At 45.4% G+C, this 26431-nt stretch overlaps 1 protein-coding gene across 1 annotated transcript; it reads left to right on the top strand.

Annotated features, from left to right (window-relative positions):
• The first annotated feature begins 3161 nt into the window (after window positions 1–3161).
• On the top strand, window positions 3162–24685 carry LOC147900053 (silicon efflux transporter LSI2-like). Its single transcript, XM_087377119.1, has 3 exons — window positions 3162–4942; window positions 14565–14754; window positions 24047–24685. The coding sequence occupies exons 1-3, from the start codon at window positions 3704–3706 to the stop codon at window positions 24307–24309; spliced, it is 1692 nt and encodes a 563-aa protein (XP_087233245.1). The 5' UTR covers window positions 3162–3703; the 3' UTR covers window positions 24310–24685.
• Window positions 24686–26431: the final 1746 nt, after the last annotated feature.

The following is a 26431-nucleotide window of genomic DNA, read 5'->3' as shown; positions in this document are numbered from 1 at the left end:
CTATGGTTGCCTGAAGCTTCCTCATCTGATGGTATCATCATGCTCTCCTCTATTTGCATTGTTGAGTTGCTTCTCATGTGCCATTAATATCGTTTTAATGGTACCATCTAAGTGACTGATTAACGAATTTTGATGATTGATCGAAAAACCCTTGAGAATGAGATCTCTTTATTGTAGATCTGTTTGTTTTACAATATTTTGAAATTTATGCAAAGGACACAAGGTTTACACATTGTAAATTGGATGCATTTTGTTTATCATGAATGGACTCCTCTAATTTTATGTGTCTTTACTCTCTAGAGTCAAGATCAGTGGTTTAGATATCATGTGTGGAGGAGGTGATAACATTATACCTTTAGTCAATGAGATAAAGAAAGAAGAGCAAGTTTGAGGGTACCTAAATATTTTCATATAATGGGGCTAGGAGGATTCTGACTATAGCAAGGTGATAAGTACTTTTTTTGTATTCGTATACAAAGTCATTAACATGTAGTTGTGTGTCATTGTTTTACACATATCAAGAATTGTATATCTTTGCACAAATGTCATTACCACTCCTTTTCTTATGTTGGCTTTAATTCTTGACTTAACTTATACGCAATTCATCTCTTTGTTCTTATGGTTCAATACCCCCTTCGAATTTGCAATTCCATTAAACAAATTATAGACAAAGTACTTTTGAACCACCCATCTTTCTTTTGTAACATCACACCCATAATATCAAATTTTTGATACTTTCACCCGATCAACACTTTCTAAGCTTTTGCATTATGCAAGCTATCATATTATGCCCTACCATTATGACCTTAAACTTTCTCTTTAGTTGTTTGTTAACATCCTTTTTGTAGCATCTCTTTACCCCATTCCTTATGAATTGGTAGGTCCCTTATGGGTGATACCTCCTATTTTAAATGTTTTCTCTATGGTTTTCCCTCAACATATGAGAAGAGATGACAACTCTTACTTCTGATCAGGATATCTTTGCTTTAAAAATGAGCCATGCCCCTTCAACGCCACTAAAAACTAGACCTATCCCTGCTTCATTAGCCCAACACTAAAAATCTTCCTTTAAAATTCATGAACATTATCTCAAAAATGTAAGCTTGAATTACATCTTAGCATTTAAAAAAAAGTTATGCCCCTTCAATGCCACTATGAATGGGAGCTCTAGTGCATGTGAGACGCCCCTTAGTTTGACATGAGAAATGTTGGCATGTAATTGACAATGTAGCAAATATTAAAGACAAGTGTGTAACGGGATGTTTAATCTATAATAATGTGTGTAGTGTAGGAATTTTCCTATTTTCTTTTTGGCTCTTTAAACTTAGAAGTAACTTCTTTCTTCCTTATTTCTACATTGAAAACAGCCTTCTTCATAGGTGGAAGTGTAATACTTCTTTTGCATCGACCATTAATGTCCTTGTTTATCCCATGTGATGGATAAAGAAATGGCTACGTTTTTCAGTTCCCTCCAAGAAAATATGCAACCGTTTCACTTACCTATCATTCATTCGTATGGGATATTACTTCCTTTTTTTGTATAGTGGAAAATATAGTAGTGATTCGATGAATTGAGTTCGAGATAGCCTTTTTTAATCCACATGCCAAGTAGTCATCGGCAACACAAGATTGTGTATTGCTCCTACGCATGATGGATCAAGAAATAAAAGGGAGCATGTGACACAAGCAAGCAAGGTAAGGGCAAAAGTGCACACATCATTTTGAAGTGTGGTTGGTTGCCAGAGTTTACGTGCATGTGGTGTTAGAGGAAAATCCCAATGTATTTGCTTACTCATAGCTTCAAATTGGACGCTATAAATAGAAAACCTCAAAGCGCAATCGAAGAGGGTAGCCAATTGGAACCCTGCAATCCCGTGCCAAGCTTTATGTAGACTCCTTTAGTGAGGCCGCCATCATTGGAATAGCCAATCTGAAGAGGTTAGCGAATGTGGCAAAGACACTTGTAAAGTTTGATTTGTAAGGGAGTTGATGACATGCGTAAAGCTTGTGATGACATGTGTAAAGCTTGATTTGTGATACAAGGGTCCATGGGGACCTCAATAGGAGGGTGCAATGTCTTTTATCTTTGCTATGCTATGGGAGTGGCATCTGGACCTTTGCATCACCGCTTACAAGTGACATGGATATTGGTGATGGAGATGGAAGCTGTACTCGAGAATTTGGAAGGGGTGGAGCTCCGGTGGTGTGTCCAGGGAAAGAAGACTCTTGTCAGCGTGTTCCTAGACTTTTTAGTTATCTTTTTTTTTCTTTTTTTCTTTTTTTCCCCTAAGGTGTTTACACACCAAACATTTTGATGTAGCTGCCACGTCCACACTTGTGATTCATTCATTCCTTAAAATGGGGGGTGCCTAGGAGATTGGGCACCCTCAATTGCGTGTCCATCCCCGACCCATGCATAAAATGGCCTGATTTGAATCGAGATCTTGCCTAAGAAGAAGCATCCACAAGCTATCTATTGTCTTGAAGTGTCATTACTACTTCCGTAGTGTTGTCCACTTGGTGTGCAACCCCAAAGTGCCGCCCCTTCTCTTGCACTGAGCAGTGTGTACCCGCCCTCTCTCACACACACGCATGGCCAATTATAGAAGGGCACGTTGCTTGAGGCCTAAGTTGGTAGGCAGTTGCTGCTATGCTTCTCAAAGGGCGAGGTTGGGTGGTGTGCACTTGTTCTCAACAGCTACAAGAAGAGCATGCTGCTCGTGATGATAGGCAAGTAGCATCCCCGAATGCGGGCGAAGAGGCAACTCGTCGTCGCATAAGCTGAGAGGCAGCTAGCTCACTAGGATCGACGGGGTGAGGGCGTCGCGACTGGTGGAGTGAAGTTAAAACATGCTTCTGTGAAAACAGAGTTGAGAAAAATGTTGTGTGAGAAGTGTGCTGGCGACAAGTGGGGACTCTAGGGACTGTAGGGAGGGATGGGACAGTTGGGTGATTGTTGGTGGAAGTACGGCGTTTGGTACGTTAGACTTTAGAATTGAGTTACAGTGAGCTGATGCAATATATTCTTCTTCTTCTTCTTCTTCATCATCATCGTCTTCTTCTTCTTGGTGATGATATTCTACTTGCAGCAACTGTCGTCGTCTTCTTCGTACAACTGTATACATACTCTACTCAAGAACACTCAAGGTTGCTCACATCTCCATATCACCTCACAAAGTTTTCTCGCCCGCACTCACTTTCTTCCTCTCCCCACCTTCTCTGCACGCACTTTCCCTCCTTCGTCCGGCCCTTTCTTGCCAGCCTTCCAGCCATTTCGCATCGCACCCTTGCTACGTGATTAATTACTCTTCTCAATCGACCTGTCCCTTTCCAAGATCCCTCCTCTTCATTGCTTATGGCTGCATCACACGTACCTTCTTCCACTTCTTCCTAACTTCTCTGCAATTGCGCATGTGCTGTGTGTCACATGCGAAGCTTGCCCATTTCGAAACGAGTCCATGTCGTAACAGCCTCAGCTGTTGCAGCTTCTCACGTTCTTGCATGCCTCCACAAAGTGGCCTCTAGCTTCCTTGTCTACTGCAATCCTCACGCTCCCCTCCGTTCTTAGCCTTTTCAACCTGCTTCTCGCACTGGTGTCATTCCGGCGATTGATTAAAGACTTTGTGGAGATTCTTTCTGTTTGTGAATGTGTGCTTGCTGAGAGAACCATTCCAAGATTTTCTGTCAAGGCTACTCTTGACAGATGGGGCTAGCATCGACACGGACGGTGGTTCTGGGGACCTTTGCTTTTTTAGTGTTTTGGGTGCTAGCTGTCTTTCCATCCTTCAAACTTCTTCCCATCGGACGCACCGCAGGAGCCGTTTCTGGTGCTGTTCTTACTGTGGTATTTCAAGTCTTGTCTCCAAGCGAGGCATATGACTCTGTCGATCTTTCTATTTTGGGCCTTTTGTTTGGCACAATGGTAGTGAGCGTATACCTGGAGAGAGCTGATATGTTCCGCTACTTGGGGAATGTACTTTCATGGAAAAGCACAGGAGGGAAGGATCTCATGTGCAGAGTCTGCGTGCTTAGTGCAATTGCAAGCGCCCTGTTTACTAACGATACTTGCTGTTTAGTATTGACAGAATTCGTTTTGAAGCTATGCAGGCAGAAGAATTTGCCTCCCAAGCCTTTCCTTATAGCGCTTGCAACCAGTGCCAACATCGGTTCTTCAGCAACGCCCATAGGAAACCCACAGAACCTGGTTATAGCAGTGCAGAGCAGTATTTCTTTCGGGAAATTTTTGGTTGGTCTACTTCCTTCCATGATTCTGGGAGTTTTGGTAAACACAATTCTTTTACTTTTGATTTATTGGAGGCAACTCCGCCCAATTGAAGACTTGGAGGGAGGAGCAATAAACTCTGTTATGAATAGTGAAGGTAAAGACCAGCTGACTGCCTCTCCTTGGGCACCCTTTGACACCGAAAGTCTTCGAAGCTCAAGAGAGATCTGTCATGCGAATGCATCTGATGAAGACGACAACTATCCACCTTCAGAAGCTACAGTTCAAGGCCTTGGTTCTCCAGCAGGAGAAAACACAAAAGAAAGCAACAATTATCCTCCTCCAGACTCTGAACCAGCACACGAATCCAATGCTTTACAAAGAGTGAACTTGGGCAGGCTACATGACCAAAGAGATTCTGTCCTAGGAGACTCTACTTCACCAATCACATGTGCATCAAAGTCACCTGCGCTGAAGCCTGATGAACAGAGCCGCCCAACGCCTCTTTCAAGGAGTGAATCTTCTTGTTCTCTTTTTCCAGAGAAAATGACTGCATATCAGAAGTGGAAGAGAAGGCTCTGGAAGGGTGCCGTGTACTTTGTGACAGCTGCCATGCTTGCAGCACTTCTTTATGGACTGAATTTATCATGGAGTGCTATCACAGCTGCAGTTGCTCTCATGGCTCTCGATTTCCGGGATGCTGGACCCAACCTTGAAAAGGTGCTCGGCCACAGTCAAAAGTAAATAAATATACATTTCAGGCACTTTAATTCCTAGTTTCGAAATGCCTGAGTACCACTTTTTTTCGTTCCTATTCTAATTTTCAACGTTTCTTTATTTTTATATAATCTTGAGACGTATTGCCAAATTTCAATCAGATGTTTACTTGCTGTTTTCAACTAGAGAAGAACTTTCTATTAAAGCTGTAAAACTGTTTTCAACACTTATTGCTGTCAGTATGTGTGTGCGTGCATGCGTATGCCCATGCATAGATCTGTGGGGGGTCATGGGTGTGGGTGGGTGGGGTTGTGTGTGTACATGGGTGTGCGGGCATATACTACTGTATGTATCTATTGTTAATTTATGTGTTTCTGCACGTAGTTATAAGTAGTATGTATGTGAAAATCAAGTTTGTATTGTTTATTTATGTTTTTCTGTACGTAATTATCATATGTGCATGTCCGTGTATGGACGTGGGGGGTGCATGGGTTGTATGTGTATATGAGTGTGTGCCTGTGTGGGCATATTTGACTGATGTATCTATCGTTTATTTATGTGGTTCTGTACGCAATTATACACATGTAGGTACTATGTGAAAATCAGATTAAGATTGCTTATTTGTGTGTTTCTGTACGTAAGTATGTATGTGAAATTTGAGTTGTTTTAATAAAACCCTCTGGAACTGACTATGTCTGCTGCTGCTGGAGCTACAGAGGCTCCTGGTACTGCTGCTGTACTTCCTTATCCAGAAATAGGAGCAAATGGCTCCTTATAGGGCTGGGCTGATGTCAATCGCTGCTACAGACTGGCTGACCTGCTGCTGACCCCAACTGCTGCCTGCATCGACCTGCCACATCAGCATGCCGATCTGTTAGGACTGACATGTCTGCTGCTGTCAGCTCCTGTACCTCTGCACCACGGGGGGCGTGAAATTCTAAGTACTTTAATGTACTACAAGACTGTGACAACTTTGGTTTTAAAAGTCCAAGCGTGGGCTTAATAATGTGTAATTAAACGCGGCATGGTGCCTAGCACATAAGTGTAATTAATCCCTAGGTCCAAGGCATTCCAAGGAATTAAAAGAGTGGTTGTTGGGAAATGATGATGTGGCATTTTTAATGGGCCCTCTAGCATGTACCTTCAGTGGCCCCCCTAGAGTTCCAGGTGGCTCTAGTGCCTTCTACATGCTCCTTTGCCATTCCTGGACCTTCCTGGGCCTTCTAAACTTCACATGTGTGGTTTTCTCTCTCATCTTCTCCCTTTGTTGAGATTTTGGACTGGTTTTTCAGCCTCCTTCAGTTGAATTCCGTTTTTCTTCATCCTCACCCCCCCTCCTGTAGCCTCTGCACCACCCCCTCCTCCCGTAGCCTCTGCCCCACCCCCCCCTCCCGTAGCCTCTGCGCCACCCCCCCTCCCGTAGCCTCTGCGCCACCCCCTTCCGTAGCCTCTGCGCCACCCCCCCCTTCCGTAGCCTCTGCCCCACCCTCTCCCGTAGCCTTTGCGCCACCCCCTCCCGTAGCCTCTGCGCCACCCCCCGCTCTCCCTCCCCCTCTCGCAGCCTCTCCCCGCTCCCCCTCTCTCCGTTGTGCCCTCCCCTACTGTAGCCTCTCCGCTCTGCCCCCCCTCCCGTAGCCTCTGCGCCACCCCCCCTCTCGTAGCCTCTTCGCCCCGCTCCCCCTCTCGCAGCCTAGGTAGGGACCTGCTGCCTACCCTCGCTTGCGCTTGGCCTGCTGCCCCGTGGTCTGAGGGCCCTTGTCTGTTGCAAGCCTTGGCTTGCCACTGGCCTTGCGCAGGACTGCGCACCCCTACAGCAATGCTGAACAAGATCTGCCTCTGCAGGAAATCGTGCACCTGAACAAGTCCTACAATGGCCCACAAACCCAAACAGTCTCCGAAGCCAATTGTGGGAGAGATCACAAAGCGCATCTCCAGGAGTGGATTAGCAATTGACAGCCAACGAGTCCTGAAAACATCGGGTGCTATGGGCACCAATGCAGTTCTTTCTCCCGCAGCCATCATCTCCACTCCGACCACTGCCTCCCCCACCAGTGTACCACTCAGCCTGTGCCCCACAGGAGAGGGTCACAGTTCCTCACCCCCCACACAACTCCCTTTTGTCTCCACCACTCTTATGTCCCCCCTTCCCCTCACCCAGCAGCCTTTCTCCACTCCTCTGCCATATACAGCTAGCCTATCGCCCACGCCCCCTCAGCCATACGTCATGTCCCAGTTCGCATCCTCTCGGGTCTCACATGAGACGATAGATTACATCTTTACGGAGCTACATTGACTACGGGATCATACCGTAGCACAAGATCAGCTTATTCAGAGCATGCACCAGGAGATCACTCACCTCCGTCAGGAGGTTCTCTCTCACTCGCGCACTACACCAGAGGTGGAGGAGCGGATCGCTACCATCCAGACTGCTATTGCGGAGACTACCAGATGGGTGGACGTTGCGAGACGGGCACCCAAAGCAGCAGTTTCAGCCACCATCGCCGAGCAGGAACAGAGGGCCAGTAAGGCTCTCAACATCCGAGTACGAGGTATCCCCTGCGCAGATTCACTCACCCCCTTAGCGGACGCGATTGCTTTCGTGACCTCTACCCTTGGCCTCGCCGAGCATGGGATCGAGCATGCATGGCGCACAGGACGGGACCCAACGCGCCCACAGTCACTCATCATCCGATTTAGGGATACTCAGGCTCGACTTGTAGCACTCAGGCAGCGTGCTACACTACGGGACCACCCTACTATCTTCATGGATGAGGATCTCACACCTATGCAGGTGGAAGAGCGGCGCATCCTGCTTCAGCAACGAGATGTAGCCCGTCAGGAGGGGAAGTGGGCTGTCGTCCGAGATGGCCGCCTATTAGTTGGCCCCCGCCGTCGAGCCCCACGAGGTACTCCAGACATGGTAGCAGACTCCCCCCCAAATAGGGAGACATGGTCTATGAGATTCAGACTCAGCACACAGTACCCTTGGCGTGCACCATATGGAACTGTAATGGTATCCTATGGTCTGATCCTGGGAACTTCTCAGAGTCATACACTGGATGCGACATCGTTTTCTATACAGAGACACATCAGAGCCCCGAGCGCCCTCTCCCCTCGGTCAGTGGCTATACCTGGGAGTTAGTATTCCGTGAGGAGACCAGATATACTGGGGGGTCCGAGGGTCAGGCGGAGTTACAGTACTCCTTCGTTCAGCGCTCACGAGCTTGATATCCATGGTTAGACGGGATGTCCATGCCCGTTACCTATGGCTCCGATTTCGATGCCCCCCACACGCGACCTCTTTATTGCAGTCTGCTACTTTCCTCCTGAGACGTCACATTTCGCACGGATGCTTCGTGAGGATACGGGGGTATCCCCCTATCTAGATCTCTACTCAGACATTATGGAGTTCTCCAGAAGGTCCTCCTAGTTGGGGATTTCAATGCAAGGACAGGTGCACATCAAACATCACTCCTGGACTTCCTCTCAGATCTGGTCCTATTACCTGAGATGGACACAGAGGACTCGGGCTTCCCCCGTTCCTCGGCTGACAGTCGCGCTCCCGTTACTGGGTATGGGCAGGCTCTTTTGGACCTTGGACGTATACATGATCTGGTCATCTACAATGGACTAGACTGGTGGCCTGCCTCCTCTGGTTTCACATGTTTCCCACATGGCGGAGGAGCCAGTGTCGTCGACTACATTCTGGGATCTCCTGCTTTAGCTCCACAGATCACTGACTTCCGCACTGCACCCCAGGAGCTGATCACACTTACCTGTTCTTTCATATCCTTGCGTCCCGAGCCCCTCCCAGCCACACCCCGCACTACACTACCTATCATGATATACACTTTGATCATAACCTCTCACTTGATTACTCAGCCCACCTAGCCTCCCTCCTCAGACACATAGATACCATACCCTCTCTAGATCACCGAGCCACCCTTATCACCCACTCCCTTCACAATGCAGCCCGCCACATTTTTCCTTCCACTACTTGGTCCACCCGCCCTCCACCCGCTGACTCCACCCCTTGCAACAGTTGGTATGATGACGAGTGTAAAGCATTACGCCGCACACTTCGACTCACGACCCAGCGAAACGCTAGGGCCAACCCACGTCTCACCAGGGATTATCGTCGACTAGTCTGTCGCAAGAAGCTAGCCTTCTTGCGCCAGAATGAGGATACGCTATTGAACATTCTGTTTAGTAGCAACTCCAAGGATTTTTGGAGGAAATTCCTAGAACGCCGATCCCCCTCCCCCCTCACACACAGACACTTCCCTCTGACACTCCTACGCACGTACACTCTATGATATCCCTGATCAGCCTCCTCCCGACCTCTCAGCCACCCCCCGTCCCACTTCTTGTATCCTCTTCACAACCCAGGGAGTCACCCACGCAGCGCATAAGCTTCACAACGGCCGAGCTAAGGATCATGAGGGCCTATGCACAGAGTTTGTTGCCTATGGCATCAAAACTCTAGCCCCCATCCTGGCAACGCTGTTCAATGAAGCTGTCTGCCACGGGTTCCCCAGAGCCTGGACCCTGAATACTGTCACACCCATCCACAAAGCAAGAGATCCCATGGATCCAGGGAATTACAGGACCATCATGATTGGACATGTTATGTCCAAGATCTATGCATCAGTGTTAGATGGCGAGGTCAGTGCTCGCGCAGAGGTACAGGGGCTCAGGGCATCCGGACAGGCCGGCTTCAGGGCGGATCACTCGACTTACGATCACATTTTTACACTTAGAGGGATCATTGAGGAGGCGAGACACAGGAGACAGAGAGTATATTGTTGCTTTGTGGATTTCTGCAAGGCATTCGACACCGTTCCCCGCGCCCGACTCATGAGATGCTTGCAGGAGTTAGGCTACTACTCGGTGATTATCTGGGCAGTAGTAGCTCTCTATGAGTAGGTGACGGGGCAGGTCAGGATTGGCACCAGTTGGACCCCAGAGATCACGAGCACTATCGGAGTCAAACAAGGATGTCCCTTGTCACCGACTCTATTTGGCCTCTACATCGACGAGCTCGAGACCACCATCAGGACACTCGGAGGTGCAAGCTGCTCTCTTGTGGAGGCTGTCATCCAGATTCTCCTATACGCAGACGATGTTGTACTACTATCCTCTTCTGCTATTGGTCTTCAGCGACACCTGGATGGACTTCAGGTGTTTTGTGATACACACGACTTAAAGGTCAACCTTGGGAAAACCAAGGTGATGATCTTCAACACTTCCAGACCCGCTATGCACCGAGAGCAGTTCCTCTTCGGCGGCGATCCTATTGAGATAGTTGACTCTTACATATACTTGGGCGTTGTCTTCTCAGGCCCGATCTTCACGATGCGCCCGGCCATGCAGGTTAGGATCAGTCGGGGATACGCCGCTCTTGCCAGGCTGAAGCGACAGTGCTACCACTCCCACTTCCAGGACCCGCGGACCAAGTCTCTCCTTGTTGATTCTTTGGTCCGCCCAGCAGGCATATACGGTAGCCCTTGGTGGAGAGTCGACCTTTCAGACACAGAGTGGGCTCGAGTCGAGCGCCTACAGATATACTGATGTTTGCTCGGATGATCCGTAGCAAACCATCGGTACCACACCAGATCATTCTAGCAGAGTTCGGCGCCTCACCCCTACAGCTTGATGCGGCTTTTCAGGCTATCACCTATCTCCACAGAGTTAGGGATTTTAGCTCCTCCGCCGACGGTCGCCTCCGCCTACCTTAGCTAGCCCTATCCTCCTCTATGGCCATCTGTTGATGGGGACCAGCGATGCTGGTATAGTTGTCTTTCCAGTTGATTCACCCGACTGGGCCTCGACTTAGACCGGTTGCCTCCTTTTCAGTACAGCCTCGACGCTCCACCATCTCCCCTCTCCCCCACTGACCAGGAGATCAATTGGCTCATTCGAGCAAATCTGCTCCAGCTCCACACCTGGCGGACATGGTTTCTTCACTCCGAGCTTCCTGTGAAGCTCGACTTCTACCGTCGACACTGCCTCCAGATCTCACAGGAGGGCTTCATCACACCTCTGGGTTACACACAGCTTCATCTACCACATGCGCTCCGGATCTCCCTCGGTCAGTTTTGGGTCTCGTCACACTGATTACGGATCGAGAGCGGACGCGCAGAGGGTATCCCACGAGAGGACCGCCTTTGCCCACTTTGCGACTTGCAGGAGTTCGAGTCGGAGGAGCACTTTGCTTTCAGATGTCCTATCTATTATGCCATTCGAGGCCGGTACCACTGCCTCTTCCGCGACGGGATTCGGCCCCCTTCCACACATGCTGCAGTTCCTGGATCAGCGATGCCTAGCCACTTTCTTACAATAAGATGACTTGCCACCGAGATACCTCTCTCCGAGCACGGCGACACGAGCAGCACACACAGCGTGAGGACACCCAGCGGCCTATCACTGATTTCTTCCAGTCACAGGATACCTCTCCTCAATCTAGCCGACGACGCGGACGTGAGCGAGAGCCAAAGCCACGACAGCTGCTCCAGCGGACAGACTCACACATCCGGGCCCATGACATCTCGTCTCTGCTCTCTGCCCGCCCCACCGGGGTTACCGTTGCCCTCATCCACAGGGCCACCCGCCGCCCCCGACGACCGAGCTCGACTAGGCCACGTGACGTCAGAGGCCAATCATCTATCGCAGGGTTTTTTCCGACCTCCCATTTGACGGCCCCTCTATGATTGGTCTCTGACGATCACCACCTGCACATATATACTGTATCTCCCCCCTCTGCCCCATTTTTGGTGCCCCCCCCTTCTTTTTTGTATCATCTGGAGGTAGACACATATTTTTTGTATCAGGACTAGACACACCGTCCTTCATAACCTCTTTTTTGTAGAAATGGTTGGCTGGCCCGTTTTGAGACCGCCACCGTTATGCTCATTGTATCAGTTATCTTTAGTCTCATAGACCTTCACGGTCTCCCGAAGACTTTAATAAACTTTCTTTCTTTCTTTCTTTCTTGTATGTGGACTTCCCTCAATGTCTTGCCTCCTTGTTGCCAAAAATTGCAGCCTCTTTGGGGAAGGTGGTGTGTCCACCACGGACAAATGGCAACTCGAATAGGTTTTGCATCTTGTGGGATATAGATAATCCCACTCCAGATTCATATCTTGTTATGGTTAATAATGTTGCAATGGGCAGTGCATTTTACAAGTTGAAATGGGGTTTATTTGCAGGAGCCTGCTTTGAGTGCAAGAAGTTTGGGCACATGGCTTCACAATGCCCTCTGGTCTTGCACAAAATGCCTCTAGATGCTATGCATCCCAAGGATACTCCTGCCTCCTCTTAAGCTAAGAATACGTCCAACAAACCAGTAAATGCAGCTCAAGAAAAGGGGAAAGCTCCTGCTGCGTTAAATGCAAATGTTTCTGCCTCGATGCCTTCAACTTCTCAATTGAAAGTAAAGGAAAAAACTTTGCAGAAAGCTTGGCAGAGTCCAAGAAAAGTTATGACAAAAAGGAGACCTCTTCCTTCAGGTACTTGGAATGGTCCTCTTCGAGTGGGAACACTCTACAAGAAAATTCAGGGATTGGAATTACTTGGGCTGCAGTGACGGCAAGCCGCACTCTCTTTCTTGAAGAGGAAGTGGCTGCTCTTTTATCTTCTCCACAAACATTAGTTTCATCTCAGGGTTGGGGGTTGGATCGTGAGGTTGAAATGCAATCTTGATCTTTTGGGTTCTCACATGTAAATACTTTGTAAATATGTTGTCATACATAAAGTGTCTTACTCTCAATGTACAGGGTCTATGTGATCCCAGGAAATGGAAGCTGGTTTGGATATACCTGCATCAATTGCAGCCTGACATAGTTGCATTGCAAGAGCATAATCAGCATATGTATGCTGGTCATCATGGGCATTTTTCTGGTTATGATATTTGCTATGCAGGAGAACACTTTTTCAGGTGTGGTTTTCCTGGTGGCTGATATGCATCCCTGGAAGCAACATGTCTTCATTTGTGGAGATTTTAATAATGCTCCTTAATCAGGTGACAATACTTCAGGCCACACTCACATGTTAGCCTCTGAGCTTTAGTATTGGTCTAATTTATTGACTCAGCGCCCGCTTATTGATCTGTGGAAAGAATCATAGCCTATGCTGCTCGGTTACACATTGCAACACAATGCTCAGTCTACTTATTGGGCTAGGTTGGACCAATGGTATAGGATTGATCCTCAGCACTATGATTTTCTCACTGTCAATTTATGGGTGGATTACACTTTCACACATATTGATCATGCCCCTTTGTAGTTGAGGATTGGCCTGCATGAGATACCTGATGACATGCTTGTGCACAAAAGATTGCTTATTGTTAACAATAGTTATTTTGAGCGTGAAGCATACAAGGCTCTGGTTAAAGATGCGGTTTAGCCACTATCTCAATAGGCTGCCATTGGCATTGATTTTGCTTGGGAAGCTTTTGTTACACGAATGCAAGTAGTTATTCATAATTATGACAAAAGCTGTATGAAGACCTTGCGGGACAATGTTGCTCAGGCAAAATTTCAGTGTCATGGCAAGTCATTACTCGAATGCTTCAGCCATTTCAGCCTGTACCGCCTTTAGAACTTCAAGACATGCTTTAGGATTGGACTCTTCTTCCCGTATACTCGTCCATCCGTCCTTTGAAGCTATCTCATATTACAATCTCTTCTTTATATAAAGTTTCTGCTATCACCACCCTGGGTGTCCGACAGGGCCAATCAGATTTGGGCTTTACACCGTCCTATCAAATGGTGGACAAAGAGATTAAAACAGATTTGGCACTCCAAGGTTCCACTATGCCAATAGGTCTTTCTATGACTTGTTCTATTGGGGGTTGTTCCGTCTGGAAGCTTTTATCATGCAGACGTATTGCTCCAGCTTATATGTCATCAGTGTTTAGCTCCAAGGGAATCAGTATCTCATATCTTTTGGCATTGCCCCGAGACACAGAGCTTCTTGGGCATCCTCCCGCACAGATTGAGAATGAGATTTTCTCAGGCTTCTTTTGGCAAGCTTTTTTGGTTGTTTGGGATCTATCCTAGATGGCCGACTTTTGAGTTGTTCTTTACCTGGGTTCGCTATTGGGCACTCTAGACTCTTGCTGGGTTTGAAGCAGACACGATAATATACTTCGTGGTCGACATAATGTTTTTGTAATGTTCTGGTAGTAGTCTCTGTGTTAATTATGTGCTATACATAACATTTAGTCAGATATAAGCAATTGAAACAGATATTCACTTGTTTTTTGGGTACAATGGTGTGTACGGCTGCTTCTTTTGTACCCTTTTGCTACCAAAAACTTAAGTGCTGTGAATATCAATTAGGTGGAGACAATTGTCTTGTAAGCAATTAAAGTTCCCAAGTCTTCAGACTTTTAAATGATGTAAACTGCTTGTAAAGGTTATTAAAGTTCATAGGGAAAGCAGATAATTAAGTGTAAGAGAGGTATGCCATTCGAATGAGACATGAGAGGCATGCCTTTAAAGAATAGGGAAAGAAAGTGATTAAGTGTAAGAGAGTTATGCCATTTAAATAAGAAATATGAGGGGCATATCTTTAGAGAAGAGTAGATCAACATAAGCTGTCTGACATATTTTATTTCATGCAGGTGTCATACCCACTTCTAGTTTTTTTTGCAGGAATGTTTATTACTGTGGATGGTTTCAACACAACAGGAATCCCTGGAACATTCTGGAATGCTGTAGAGCCACATGCACGCATCACCAGTACTAGTGGCATCATAGTCCTTGCACTGGTTGTGATTGTTTTGTCTAATGTTGCCTCCAATGTACCGACTGGTGGGTTTTCAAACAAATGAGATTTTCATAGAATCATTCAAGTAACAAGCAAGGAGAAATGTGGTTCCTTTATTCTGCTTTTTATTATGTATTTGTACCTCTTGGAGGGAAAAGGTGTTGTCTATTCTTGGCTAATAAAAGTTGCGGATGACTGGCTTGGTATATAGTCATGAGCAAAGTTTTCCCAGAGTTTCCAGTTGGACTATGCCTTAAAGCCCTTCAACGACATTGTTTTAGGGATAACACCATGGAGATGCTGAGGCACCCTTCATAAACCAGTCATCTGTATCTCGTTCCCCTTCATCATTTTTCCCCACTGATGGAGCTTGATCCTCTATCTTTCTCTTTGACTTGTTGAACCCCAAGAGTGTAGTCTAAGATACATCTAGTGCCATAAACAAGACCATGCACACTAGGATGTGCAGCTGTTGACAGTTGATACCCTTGCAAACCGTGAGCATCCTTGGTTGTTCATGGATTGATTGACTTGCCACTTGTAAATTAGAGACTAAGGAGAAATGAGGTAGACATGAGATCGATCCAAGGAAGGATATGGCGACATTCTGTTACAAAGCTTTGAGTCAGGGTAGTCCCTAGGTTTTCCTCAAATAATTACAGCATGCACATCTGAATGAAAATAAAGAATTGCCAAAATGAAACAGAGCCTACCAGTGTATTCTTTATGTTGGCTACCTCTCTTTCAATCTCCAAGAATGGGAAACAATAAGCATAGAACAATCATTAAAGAGAGATTCGATATGGTCAGATAGCCCCAAGGTATTCCAATGTCAAGGCTGTGTCACGACTCTTTATTTTACTCTGGCGGTTCAATGGCTGCTTTCTTTGGAGATTTGGGGAGAAGAGCATGTAAAGTCATGAGAGGCATCCCTCCACAAAGCAGTTTGAAGTTTGAGCTTGGCATATGTTGTTGAGAAACTTGAGCAATTCTGTGTGGGCAAGGCAGACTTATTTTGAGCCAAGGGGGAAACTTCGAATAACAAAAAGCAACAACAAGCTTCAAAAATAGCAAATGGAAACCAAAATGAGGGACAACCGTACCCAGTCCTTGGAAGAGGGGCGAGCTCTACCCTCACACCTATCCCTAGTCCAGGCCCCCAACAGTGCACAGTGACCCTCAATCATGAGCAAATGAAGAAGAGTTCACCTCCAGAGGGCAGCAGATTCAGAGCAAAGACTAGCAGGAGAAATGGGCAGCTAGGAGAGAGAGAGAGAGAGAGAGAGAGAGAGAGAGAGAGAGATGGAATCAGAGAGAATGTAGGAGGATCACGAGTAGGAGAGTGTGTGGCAAATGAATCGTACGATCAGCCAAAGATCCTTGGGAAACGAGCCAATGCTCACAAGCAGCCCATACAGCCTTGGGTAACATGAACTCAGTCGTACCACAGTCCATACAAGCAACCATTCAGCCTTGAGATTCGTGCACGTGCAAACAGCCGTACAGTCTAGGTAGAATCTTCCGTACAGTCTGCATAGAATTGTCCATTTAGTGCCTTGGAATTTGTGCTACCAGTTGAACAATCCATACGACTCATAAATGTGCATAGGGGAGTGTGCAATCAGTCCGTACAGCCAGCAATCATTGCCCTCGGGATGTGTGCAGCCTCAAAACACATGCCAATCTTAACGGGAGAGAGAGAGAGAGCATTTGTACGTGATCACGTAACTTTCCAAGGTCCAAGACTAGAGAGAGGAGATTCAATCTAGAGAGAGAAAGGTCACCACATGTAAGCACATGCACTTAGGGGATTCCATGTGGCTCATTAAAGCCCCTAACCCTCTTACGAATGACACACTTTAGTTTCCCTTGGGCCCAACTTTATGACCCCTCACTCAAAAAACACCTAGAGTCCATAAGACGCTCCAATTTAAAATAGGGACAATAATAGAGCTATGTGTTGGTAACTATGATATCAGTGATAAACTTGTAAATGGACTTGATGGCATTTGCAAAGGAACAAACACATATACGAAAACTCCTATTATTTGGATCCAATTCTATAACAAAAAAGTCGGTACTATCACATGTTCAAAACACAAGCACATGTACATAGATAACATACGTAGGAAACTTTGCAACCTTGCAAAATTAAAAGCAAGAAGTGGTATTACTGCAGTTCTCGAATAGCTAGATTCTATGCTTTTCTTGTTGATAGTCTTACCATTTCCATATGCACTTTTGCATTTACTTTGAGATTTTTAGGTGATAGTATGCAAGGCTATCTAATGTTAGATTTTGCGAGCAATGTATTGTTCTAGTAGTTGCAAGTTGTGTTTGGAATTGTGTTCTTGTTATTGTGTGATGTTTGTTTTGGCTGACTTGGATGTCTTTTGTTATTGCCCAAATTGGTGTCCATTCTTCTTGCCTCGTCCCTAGCATTTGGGCCTAGTGGGTGCACCTAAGGATTAGATCCTACTCTATACATCAAACCTTAGGGGTTTTCAGTGTTCGGGTTTATTTGCACAACAAAAATCATGTCCCTGTGACATACCCCCCTCTTGAAGCATTGAACTATCTGGTTTGTTGCTGAAAAAATTACAGCAAATAAACGACAAGGAAAAAAGCATGAATAGCTCATATTAGACTGGGTATTATCTGTAATATACAACGAGCAATGATAATATGGTTTAGGAGAGCGTGCGAGTCCATCCACATATCAATGCATCTCGTGTGTGGAGTGACTAGTACACTCATCATAGAAGTCCCGTGGAAGAAATACTGTCAGCTCGGGTGAGACCTGTAGTGTCACCAAGCGACCTCTAGATGTCTTGAAGGGGTGGAGGTGCTACCCCCCTCCTAAGCATCAGGCAATGCTCCAGACCTTTGCTCCTGCACCGTAGTGGGCTCAAGCTGAAATGCTTCCAGGTAGAGCTACAATACCTTAGGTGAATCTGCCAATTCACCTTCCTCCATCCAATTAGCATCCAGTGCTGAATATTTTGAAACTTACACTAGATTCTGTCGGGAAACTCTACCTCTGACTTCCTTTCACAATGTGCCAAGATGTGTTTTGGAACCAACATCTCATTGAGTTCCTTCACTTTAGGCTGTTTCTCATCAAGCATCTCTTCAGGCTCATCTCCATGAAAAGGTTTCAACAAACTCACATGAAAGGCGTTGTGAATTGTCCAGTGTTGTGGTGGCTTCAGCGTGTGACACGACCCTACAGGATCTGACCCTATCATTGACCTAGAATCTCGTCCTCGATACAACCAGAATCATAGTGCAGGTGCCCCGATCCTCCCGACCACCCCTGAGCACGTGGGCTACAGCTCGACTCATCCATAGGCCCGTATCTAACCCAGCGTCCCATACCACCTGAGCCTGTCCAGAGGACCTTCGATACACCACCTATGATCCGCCATGTAGAAGGCCAGAGTCCCGGCCTGGGTCCAAGCCCCATCCATCAGTTGAGGAGCGCTCAACTGATCTACACAATAGCACTGGCCCTCCCTCTATATAGAAGGAAACCTGCTATAGATAGCAGCACAATGCTATGAATAGCTCCCTCCATATAAAGCGAGCACTATATATGAATCAATCTCTATATATAGCAAACTTGGCAAAAAATAGCCATTCAGCCCTATGCTATCCCGTAACCCACGTTAACCTGGTATCCAACCCTAGGTACACCATGCACATGACATGCTCCCCTTCCTCTAAGAACTCACTCCTGAGTTCACTAGAAAGCCCGAAAACTCTCTGTGAAGATGAGTCCATGCCAATAACTATACTCTGACTATCAGTTTGACTATCAGTTTGAGTGTGCTATACTTTCCATGAGATTCAAATCAAAGAAAATCTAAGGCCAAAGCCACAATCTTTGATAATCAACCCAAGGAAAGTAAATCTCTCAATCTGAACAAGGTTACATATCGTCAAGTATTCTCCTCGAGAAATCCAATAACGTGTGAATCCTCAGAGTTAGTTCTGTTGACATATCCCGTACACAAGCATGCGTACACAAGCATGGTAAAATCTGTACTTGAAGGTAAATGATTCTATCAACCTTATCTATTGAGTATCCTTGAACTCAAAATCTTAGGTTGAGATCGAGGAATCATTGTTCGAACATCCCCATCAATTGAACCCCTCAAGGCCAATTTTTGGGTTGCAATTTCTATCAACCCTAATTCTTGAATTACTTAGTATTCAGAAAATCCCTCAATGGAATACCCTGTTAAGCAACTACAATCCCCACTTTAGGGGCAAACATACCAGCTATCAGCAATCCCTATTTTAGGGGCATTAAGGCCAGCCAAAGGCACAAAAGGCATCAAACAGGGCAGCCAAAAGGACAGCCAGCAGGGCCAAACAAGTGGCCAGAAAGGACAAAAATGGCCGACCTGGAACTGGCCGACCAGCTGGCCGACCGGCCAGCAGGCCGACCTCCTGGGTCAGGCCTATAAAACACTCCCTACCCCCTCACTCTCAGTGACAGGACCTGCAGCTGCTCCTCACCACCTCCATCCTTTGCTGCAGCCCCTCCTGCTTCAGAACTGGCTATTAAGCCTGCCCCAACTCATTCTCTGCCTCCTCTGCTCCAGTTCTGCCCCCACTCCTCTGTCTCTCTATTCCTCTCCTCCAGATCTAGCCCTGGACCTCCAGCTGCTGCTCCAGATCTGCTCCTGACTGTTGCCTGGCAAGCTTCCACATCTCCTCATCCTCTACTGCTCATACACCTCCAAATCTACAGCCAGATGAGCTCCTTTTCTTCATCATCGAGCTACATGGAGGACTGCGTTTCGCTCCCTCTGCTGCTATTTTTTCTATAGTTTCTCTACATGGAATCATCTTTCTGATTCGCCTCAGCCACGGTCCTTGAGACACGACGGCTTGAGGTTCTTGTATTCAGTTTTTCATATTACCGACAGGCACTATGTTTTCTGAGTTCCGTTCTTCAGTTGTGTCTGAGTATCGTCTATTTTTGATCGCTCCACTACAAACCCTATCGTTTCTCTATATGGTATCAGAGCCATGGTGATCTAAAGACCCCAGATCTCTGGTGATCTAAAGATCCTGCTTCTTCATGGACATAGGTACGGGGAGCATCACTCCTATGAACATATCAGTTTCCTCTTCATTCCACTGCGCACTACGGGAGAGAACTCCATCTTCTACTCCCATCCCTCCCTCCCTTTCTAACCTCCATCTTCTACTCCCATCCCTCCCTCCCTTTTCGGTTTCAGGCATGACACTTCCCATTCCTTCGAACAAGGAGGTCATGATCCTTCACCTCTACCAGATCTCCATCGGCATCGACTTCCAGGATCTACCAGTTCTCCCTAGGCGGGACCCTTTCTGTTCAGATGTGTCTTGATGACTGTTGTTTCGAATCTTCTACATTCATGGAGGCGGGGATAGACTCCTCTCTCCCGAGGTCCAAGATCGGGCACACACTGGCTCACTGTTCAGCTACGACCTCTTCCTTTGGTGGAATCCCACCATCTCTGGGTTATCAGTGCTGCTACGAGATATTTGTTCTTTACTTTTGTTTTTCCTCCACCTTTCGGCGGTGAGAGGGGGTGGCTTATTCTCTCGAGCTTCACAGTGTTCTTATTTTTGCTGATCATACGTGTAACTCAGGCACTTGAGGAAGTGAACAATTCCCTTGCAAGGGCACTCCTCTTGTGACCTTCTCTGCATTTTTGCATTGCATCTCTTGGGCATTTCGCAGGGATAGCCACCACCAACGTCGACATCTCTACACAAAGCTCCAAGCACACAATGTCTGCCCCTCCAAATTGGCAATTGAGAGGGGGTGTTAAGCAACTACAATCCCCACTTTAGGGGCAAACATACCAGCTATCAGCAATCCCTATTTTACGGGCATTAAGGCCAGCCAAAGGCACAAAAGGCACCAAATAGGGCAGCCAAAAGGACAGCCAGCCACCACATGTAAGCACATGTAGTGAGGTTGCAGAAGTGGTCTAGCATCTCAGAGGGATTTAGGCCAGCAACCTAGTGTTTTTGTGATGGAGGTGGTCGACTTTCCATAGACATAGATTTTGGTTTCGGGGGAGGTTTTCGGCAGAGAGTTTGGATGTTGAACTCGATGACGGTAATGACTCAATTGTTGGGATATTAGGGTCACCTCCCCACATGTGAGCCCCCATATGAGGAGGATGTGGGGGAGGATAACATACAATGTGAGATGGATAGAGAGAGTTTGTTAAGGAACATTGCCAATGTCTTGTGTTTCTTCTTGAAGAACTTCACGACGTGTATGGCACCCTCCACTACTGTGCTCACTTGAGGGATCTTCCCCATGTGGAGTCCAAACAATCGTTGGAAACTCTCGCATTACAAGACCCCCCATACTCCAATAGTTCAAAGCATTATCCGTCATGACCTAGACACCTTTTTTTGGTTGCACGTGCAATTCATAAATTGTGATCCATCTAAAGAAATTTAAGCGCCTTGATGTAGACGATGCACATGGAGTATGATCCATTTGTTTTCTCCCAATAGCAGTGGAATGGAAAAAAAAGATGTACTGGAGACAAAACCCTTCTCAAGAACTTCTTGGCTTGTTGTGCTTCGTTTTTCATTTCTAACTTGGAGAGTCGACTTAGAGTTTTTGAAGTGGCTTGCTACTAGGCTCTAGGACAATGCTATGGTCCCTATCTCTCTTTAAAGGCAACTAATGTGGCGTACTAGCAAATATATCTTCAAAATTTGAAGCTAGATGTTGCATGTTAACATCGTCACTAAAGGAAATTTAGTTAGAACCTGTAACATCTCGGTTTTGCTTTTGTGTCAGAAACAGAGAGTCATGATATTCAAATCCAAGTAAAACCTGCTTGATGGTTTCATCCAACACGTGGTCCATGTCCAATGCAAACAAGCCTTCTACGTATTAGTGATCATGTGAGATTTGAATGCATGCATCCGGATAACACAACTGATCTTGTGCTGTCCATGACAATCTTAACTGCCAACAATCCATAGTTAATCTCAATGGCTGCAAGCCTCGATGTGAGGTTGTGACATGCCTGATCACGATCTCATGTAGTGCCACATGGTCAAAGGAATAGGATAGCTTCCAGCTTGAGATTCTGAACATTGCCTTGCATTTTGTTCACCTTCTGCTTCATTTCAAGAATATGATGGGTTTCCAGAAGCTCTTCCTCACCTTCTGCAACTCTAGTATCATATTGACCCTAACCATGTCCCTCCCAATTGAAGCATAAATTAGACCTTTCCTTCTGTGCGTGATGGCTATTCTTAATTTCTAAGTTTAATGCCACAGCATTAGATTTTGTGCCAAACTTGGCTTACATCTGTCTAGAAGGCTTGGCATAGGCAGGTTGCTTGAGTGGCATGAGACAAAGGCTATAGCAGCCCTGTTTCCTAAGTATCCAACATTCCCGGCAGAAACTTGATCATCCTTTTTCATGGGGACGTACTCACATGTATTCTGCTTAAGTTTTGATTTATGCTTGTGAGTGTACTTGGGTTCATCCACCTTGGCATGCTTTGGTTGGAGGCTCATGATCTCTCACACCATAGTCTAAAAAAGGGTGCAATCCCTGAATGACACAAGTTTCTTATCTCAAAGGCCTCATGCACAAACAGTGAGCTTGGAGAATTATGGGTCATCATCCCAATATGTTGGCTATTCTATTGCCAGGTTATTGAAATGCATGCGCTTGAGTCTGGGCCATTTTCGGAAACATTGTGGACAAGGCATCCACAAACTGGGCCTGCAATTTCATAGGGTAGTAAAGTAATAACACTATTGAGTGTTAGACTCAATGACAGATCGTCTCTCTTAGCCTCCCTTTGCACTCATGAAGGCAGAAGACTGATGGCCAAGTACATCGAAAGGCATTACAATTCACAAGAATCATTGCGCATTTGTGTAACGCTTGCCTAAGGGATGTTATGAACAAGTGGTAGCATAACAGGCCAGCGTATCATGTTGGTCAAGCTTACTCCCTTCAATTGGCTGTACCCTTGATATTGTGAGGGTTTGCAATAGCCTGGTAGGGTTTGTCATGCATCCTCTGCTAACACTCACAAACGATGACCCAAGGGGGGATGTCGCATATTCTTCCCTCCCTCTCTTTGGTACTGTTGTTCTTAATGAAGCTTGGGGGGGGGTTGTCTGAGTGTGAGCGAGTGTTGAGTAGAGGTGCTAAACAGTTAGAACTGCTACATGAATAAGTGAATGTTGGTGTGAAAGGGTGCTGGAGTGGACGAGCATATAACTAGAGCATGCAGCTCAATTTGTGGAGTGGCTGTGCACATGAGTGTGGTAGTTGGAACTGTAGCAGGTGACTTCCATGATACCCAATGCTAGAGAGTGCCCTAACGGAACAAAGGTACAGTTGAGGGGGTTGAAGTGGCACTGATGGATGTAGAGTTGGATCCTGGAGGAGCAAGGATGGTAGTTATACAGAGGCCGCTTTGATACCTCCACTATCAAGGCAAGGAGGGGAGCTGGACAGATTTGAAGAGTGGGGAGAAGATAGTGTTAAATGTGTGGGGGGCAGAGAGAGAGAGAGAGACGGAGGGAGAGGGAGAGAGAGAGTAAGGAGGACAGCAGGACAGGGTACCAGTTGTAGTACGAAGCAGCCAGTCATGAGCACTGAGAGTATGGGCTGAACCTCTGTAATCCCCTCCAAAATATCCTTTTGTTTCCCTCTCAAATCCTAAGCATCTGCTAGCAGTCGGAGGGACGTGTACGTAGCTTCTTTGAAAGAGTACCCCTACAAGAAGTAAAGAAAATCTCTTCTAGCATCTTTACTGGAAAAATTAATACCCACCTCTGCTGCTTTCTCGATTTAATACCTTATTTCCTTGTATCAATTCCTAAATGTTGGGAGATGCACTAGAACAAGAGATGTCTCCTGGTAGAGAGATGTAATCAAGGTCCATACAGCAGCTGGAGACTGGATGACTATTCCATATGCAGTTGCAAGAGTTGTCAAACTGCTAGTGAGAATTTGGATCAAATTTATGCTATTAAAATCCTTCCCACCATGGTATCCCCTACATCTTACAAGCCTTACTAAGCTTTGCTCATTGAGATAGAGGTGAACTAAGATTCGACAGGAATTTATATGGCTCTTTTGTACAGGCTTGAGAGTTTATTCAATCTATTGTATTAGGTGATGCAAGTTAACAGGAACCTGAAAGCCTTTCAAGAAGGTCCCTGGTCTTCATTGTGGATTAATGCCTTCATCTTTTCCTTCTGTACAGGTAGTTTCTAACAATGTTCATAATTTTTATGTGCAACTCTTGATTTTTTGTGATCTTATGTTGCAGTGTTGTTACTGGGATCACGAGTTTCAGCATCAGCAGCCTTACATCATGCAAGTGTGACAAAGGCATGGCTCATTCTAGCTTGGGCAAGCACGATCGCTGGTAACTTGACGTTAGTTGGATCTGCTGCAAACCTTATCGTGAGCGAACAAGCAAACAAGGCACAGTTCCTCGGTTATGAGCTCACATTTTTGAGTCATTTAATCTTTGGCTTTCCATCGACTTTAATCGTGGCTGCCATTGGCCTCTTTCTCATAAAAGGGTGAAGTATTTTATTTGTTATCTTGGTGACTTCAACTGAAAGGTGGTGTGATAATATTGAATGTAGAGGTCCTTGTTTGAAAGCAAGTACATACAAGCAAAGGATGATTATAGCATTGAGAAAAAGAGAGGACACTGGTAAATAGTCGGTCAATGATCTAACTATTGAGATCATATATGATCGACTTAGTACTTGATATTGACATGCTATTTGATTTCATATCAACAACACATAGTTTGCATACGCATTCATTTCAGTCAGCAGGTCAATTGGCAAAAACTTCTCAAGTACAGATCATGCTTTTGCCTTTTGTGTGAAAAATAGATGTGGCAAGGTTAGCGGAGATCAAAGGTCAATCACTCAAAGACATTTACATTTTATTGAGAGATTTTTTGTAAGTCAATCCTGAGGTGCCAAATGAAATCTTTGGCAACCATGACGTGTAGTTGCAGCCTATCATTTTCTGCATTTTTTCTGCCTTTGATTTCAGCCTGAAAGTTTGGGCAAAATATAAGTTTTAGTCCCGCTTTTGTTTTGATCAAATTGAGAAGTATATAGTTTTTTCATTGGAAAAAAAAGTAGCTAGTTGATGTTAATATGCTGTCCGTGTTTCTGCAAATGCCTTTTAAGACTGATTTCTAGGAAGTGTGGGAGGGAAGGGGAATGCTAAAGTTCAGAGAAAACATAGATTTTTAACAATCAATGACCCAAATGTGCTAGTTGGTCAAGGCAGTCAAGATCTAGTTGCTAGATGTAAGTTTAGCGTGTTTCAGGCCTTCCATTTGTGTAAACTACTCGATGCTTTCTATCAATTCAGACAACAGATATTGCAGAGGCGTTCGAATGAAATGATTGCGAGTTACCAATCACATGTGCTTAAACTTAAGAGATTGCAATTAAGTTGGAATTAAGACTTAATACAGCTTAAACACAAAGTGACATCATTGGAAATTGCAATATGATTGAGGGGCCAAGACAGCCCCCCCTCCCTTATCCAAGCTCACTTTATTCTTGAAAATGGAGATACAAGACCAAGGTGCAATGCACCTTCCAAACTGATGAACTCAGGATCTAGATGCAAGACTTAAGAGCATATGTACAAGGTAGAGAGTAGAAAGGAGAACTCCAAGCTCAGGTTTCAACTCTTGGCTTGCCCAATCCACAAGGAAGAAGCTTGCAACAATCACCACTTACATCCAACATTAGAGGCAAGTACTAGTTTCTATAAAGGTGTGGGAGGGGTTGGATAGAGATAATGAGAGTTAAGGTTTTTGTATTCTGGTAACTCACGTGTTGCCGCCGTTGGTTCTTAAACTCCTTTTTATTGAATGACATGGTTTTCTTTGGAGGACTTGAACTTTTCTTGCCTCAACATATAATGGCTCTTGAGACTCCATTTCTAGTACCATTTCCTATGACTTCGTCTCTTTTACTAGCTTTATGGATTCATTGAGAGAGAGAGAGAGAGAGAGAGAGAGAGAGAGCTCTTTTATTGCCCGTGGCATTGTGACGAGACACCGTTAGGTATTATTATTGTTGCCATTTTTTTCTCTTATAAATAGAGCAAATTCACAGTCTATTGAGACATTGTGAGACATCAAAGTTGTCTTTACATAATAAATAAAGCTTAAGGTTTCCTTAAGCTAGTTATTGGTTATGTTCCTAAATTTATGCTTTAAGAAACTTTTTTTCTCTTAAAGGATTAGTTTGTGTACGTTTCTATAGTTATGCTTCAAGAAACCTATTTTCTCTTAAAGGATTAGAGTTTTAAAGAGTTTTTTTTTAAAATAGTCATGGCTTATGTTTCTAAATATGTTTATAGTTTGTGCAATATATTCCTCCAATATAGACAAAAAAATGAATGTATTTGCAAATGTTATCTTGCCATGGTACATGCATAACTACCACCCCAATATAGATAATACCTATGATTTGCACTTTATGGAAGGTAGACCATGGTCTCTAGTTGAGAAGAAGTCTAGAGAAGTAGAGTATAATGAAGATCGTAAGACATTATTCTTGATTTGAATCCCTCAACATATTTTATAAGAAAGACATGGAGTAACGTGGGGTTGTAGAATAGGTATCATGGGAGAAGAATAACACCTTGATCTAGATCTTCCTAA

This window comes from Dipteris shenzhenensis, chromosome 7 (genome assembly GCF_047967505.1).
Source record: "Dipteris shenzhenensis isolate YYH24624 ecotype China chromosome 7, Dip_SZ_1.0, whole genome shotgun sequence".
Taxonomy (NCBI): domain Eukaryota; kingdom Viridiplantae; phylum Streptophyta; class Polypodiopsida; order Gleicheniales; family Dipteridaceae; genus Dipteris; species Dipteris shenzhenensis.
The sequence above is the reverse complement of the archived record's forward strand: the minus strand, read 5'-3'. Positions and strand labels throughout refer to the sequence as shown.

Bases quoted from the DNA above. Each gene is read 5' to 3' on its own strand.
- LOC147900053 (XM_087377119.1), top strand. From the start codon at position 3,704: ATGGGGCTAGCATCGACACGGACGGTGGTTCTGGGGACCTTTGCTTTT. The intron at 4,943-14,564 runs GTGCTCGGCCAC...TATTTCATGCAG, and splicing joins CTGGACCCAACCTTGAAAAG to GTGTCATACCCACTTCTAGT. The intron at 14,755-24,046 runs GTGGGTTTTCAA...CTTATGTTGCAG, and splicing joins TGCCTCCAATGTACCGACTG to TGTTGTTACTGGGATCACGA.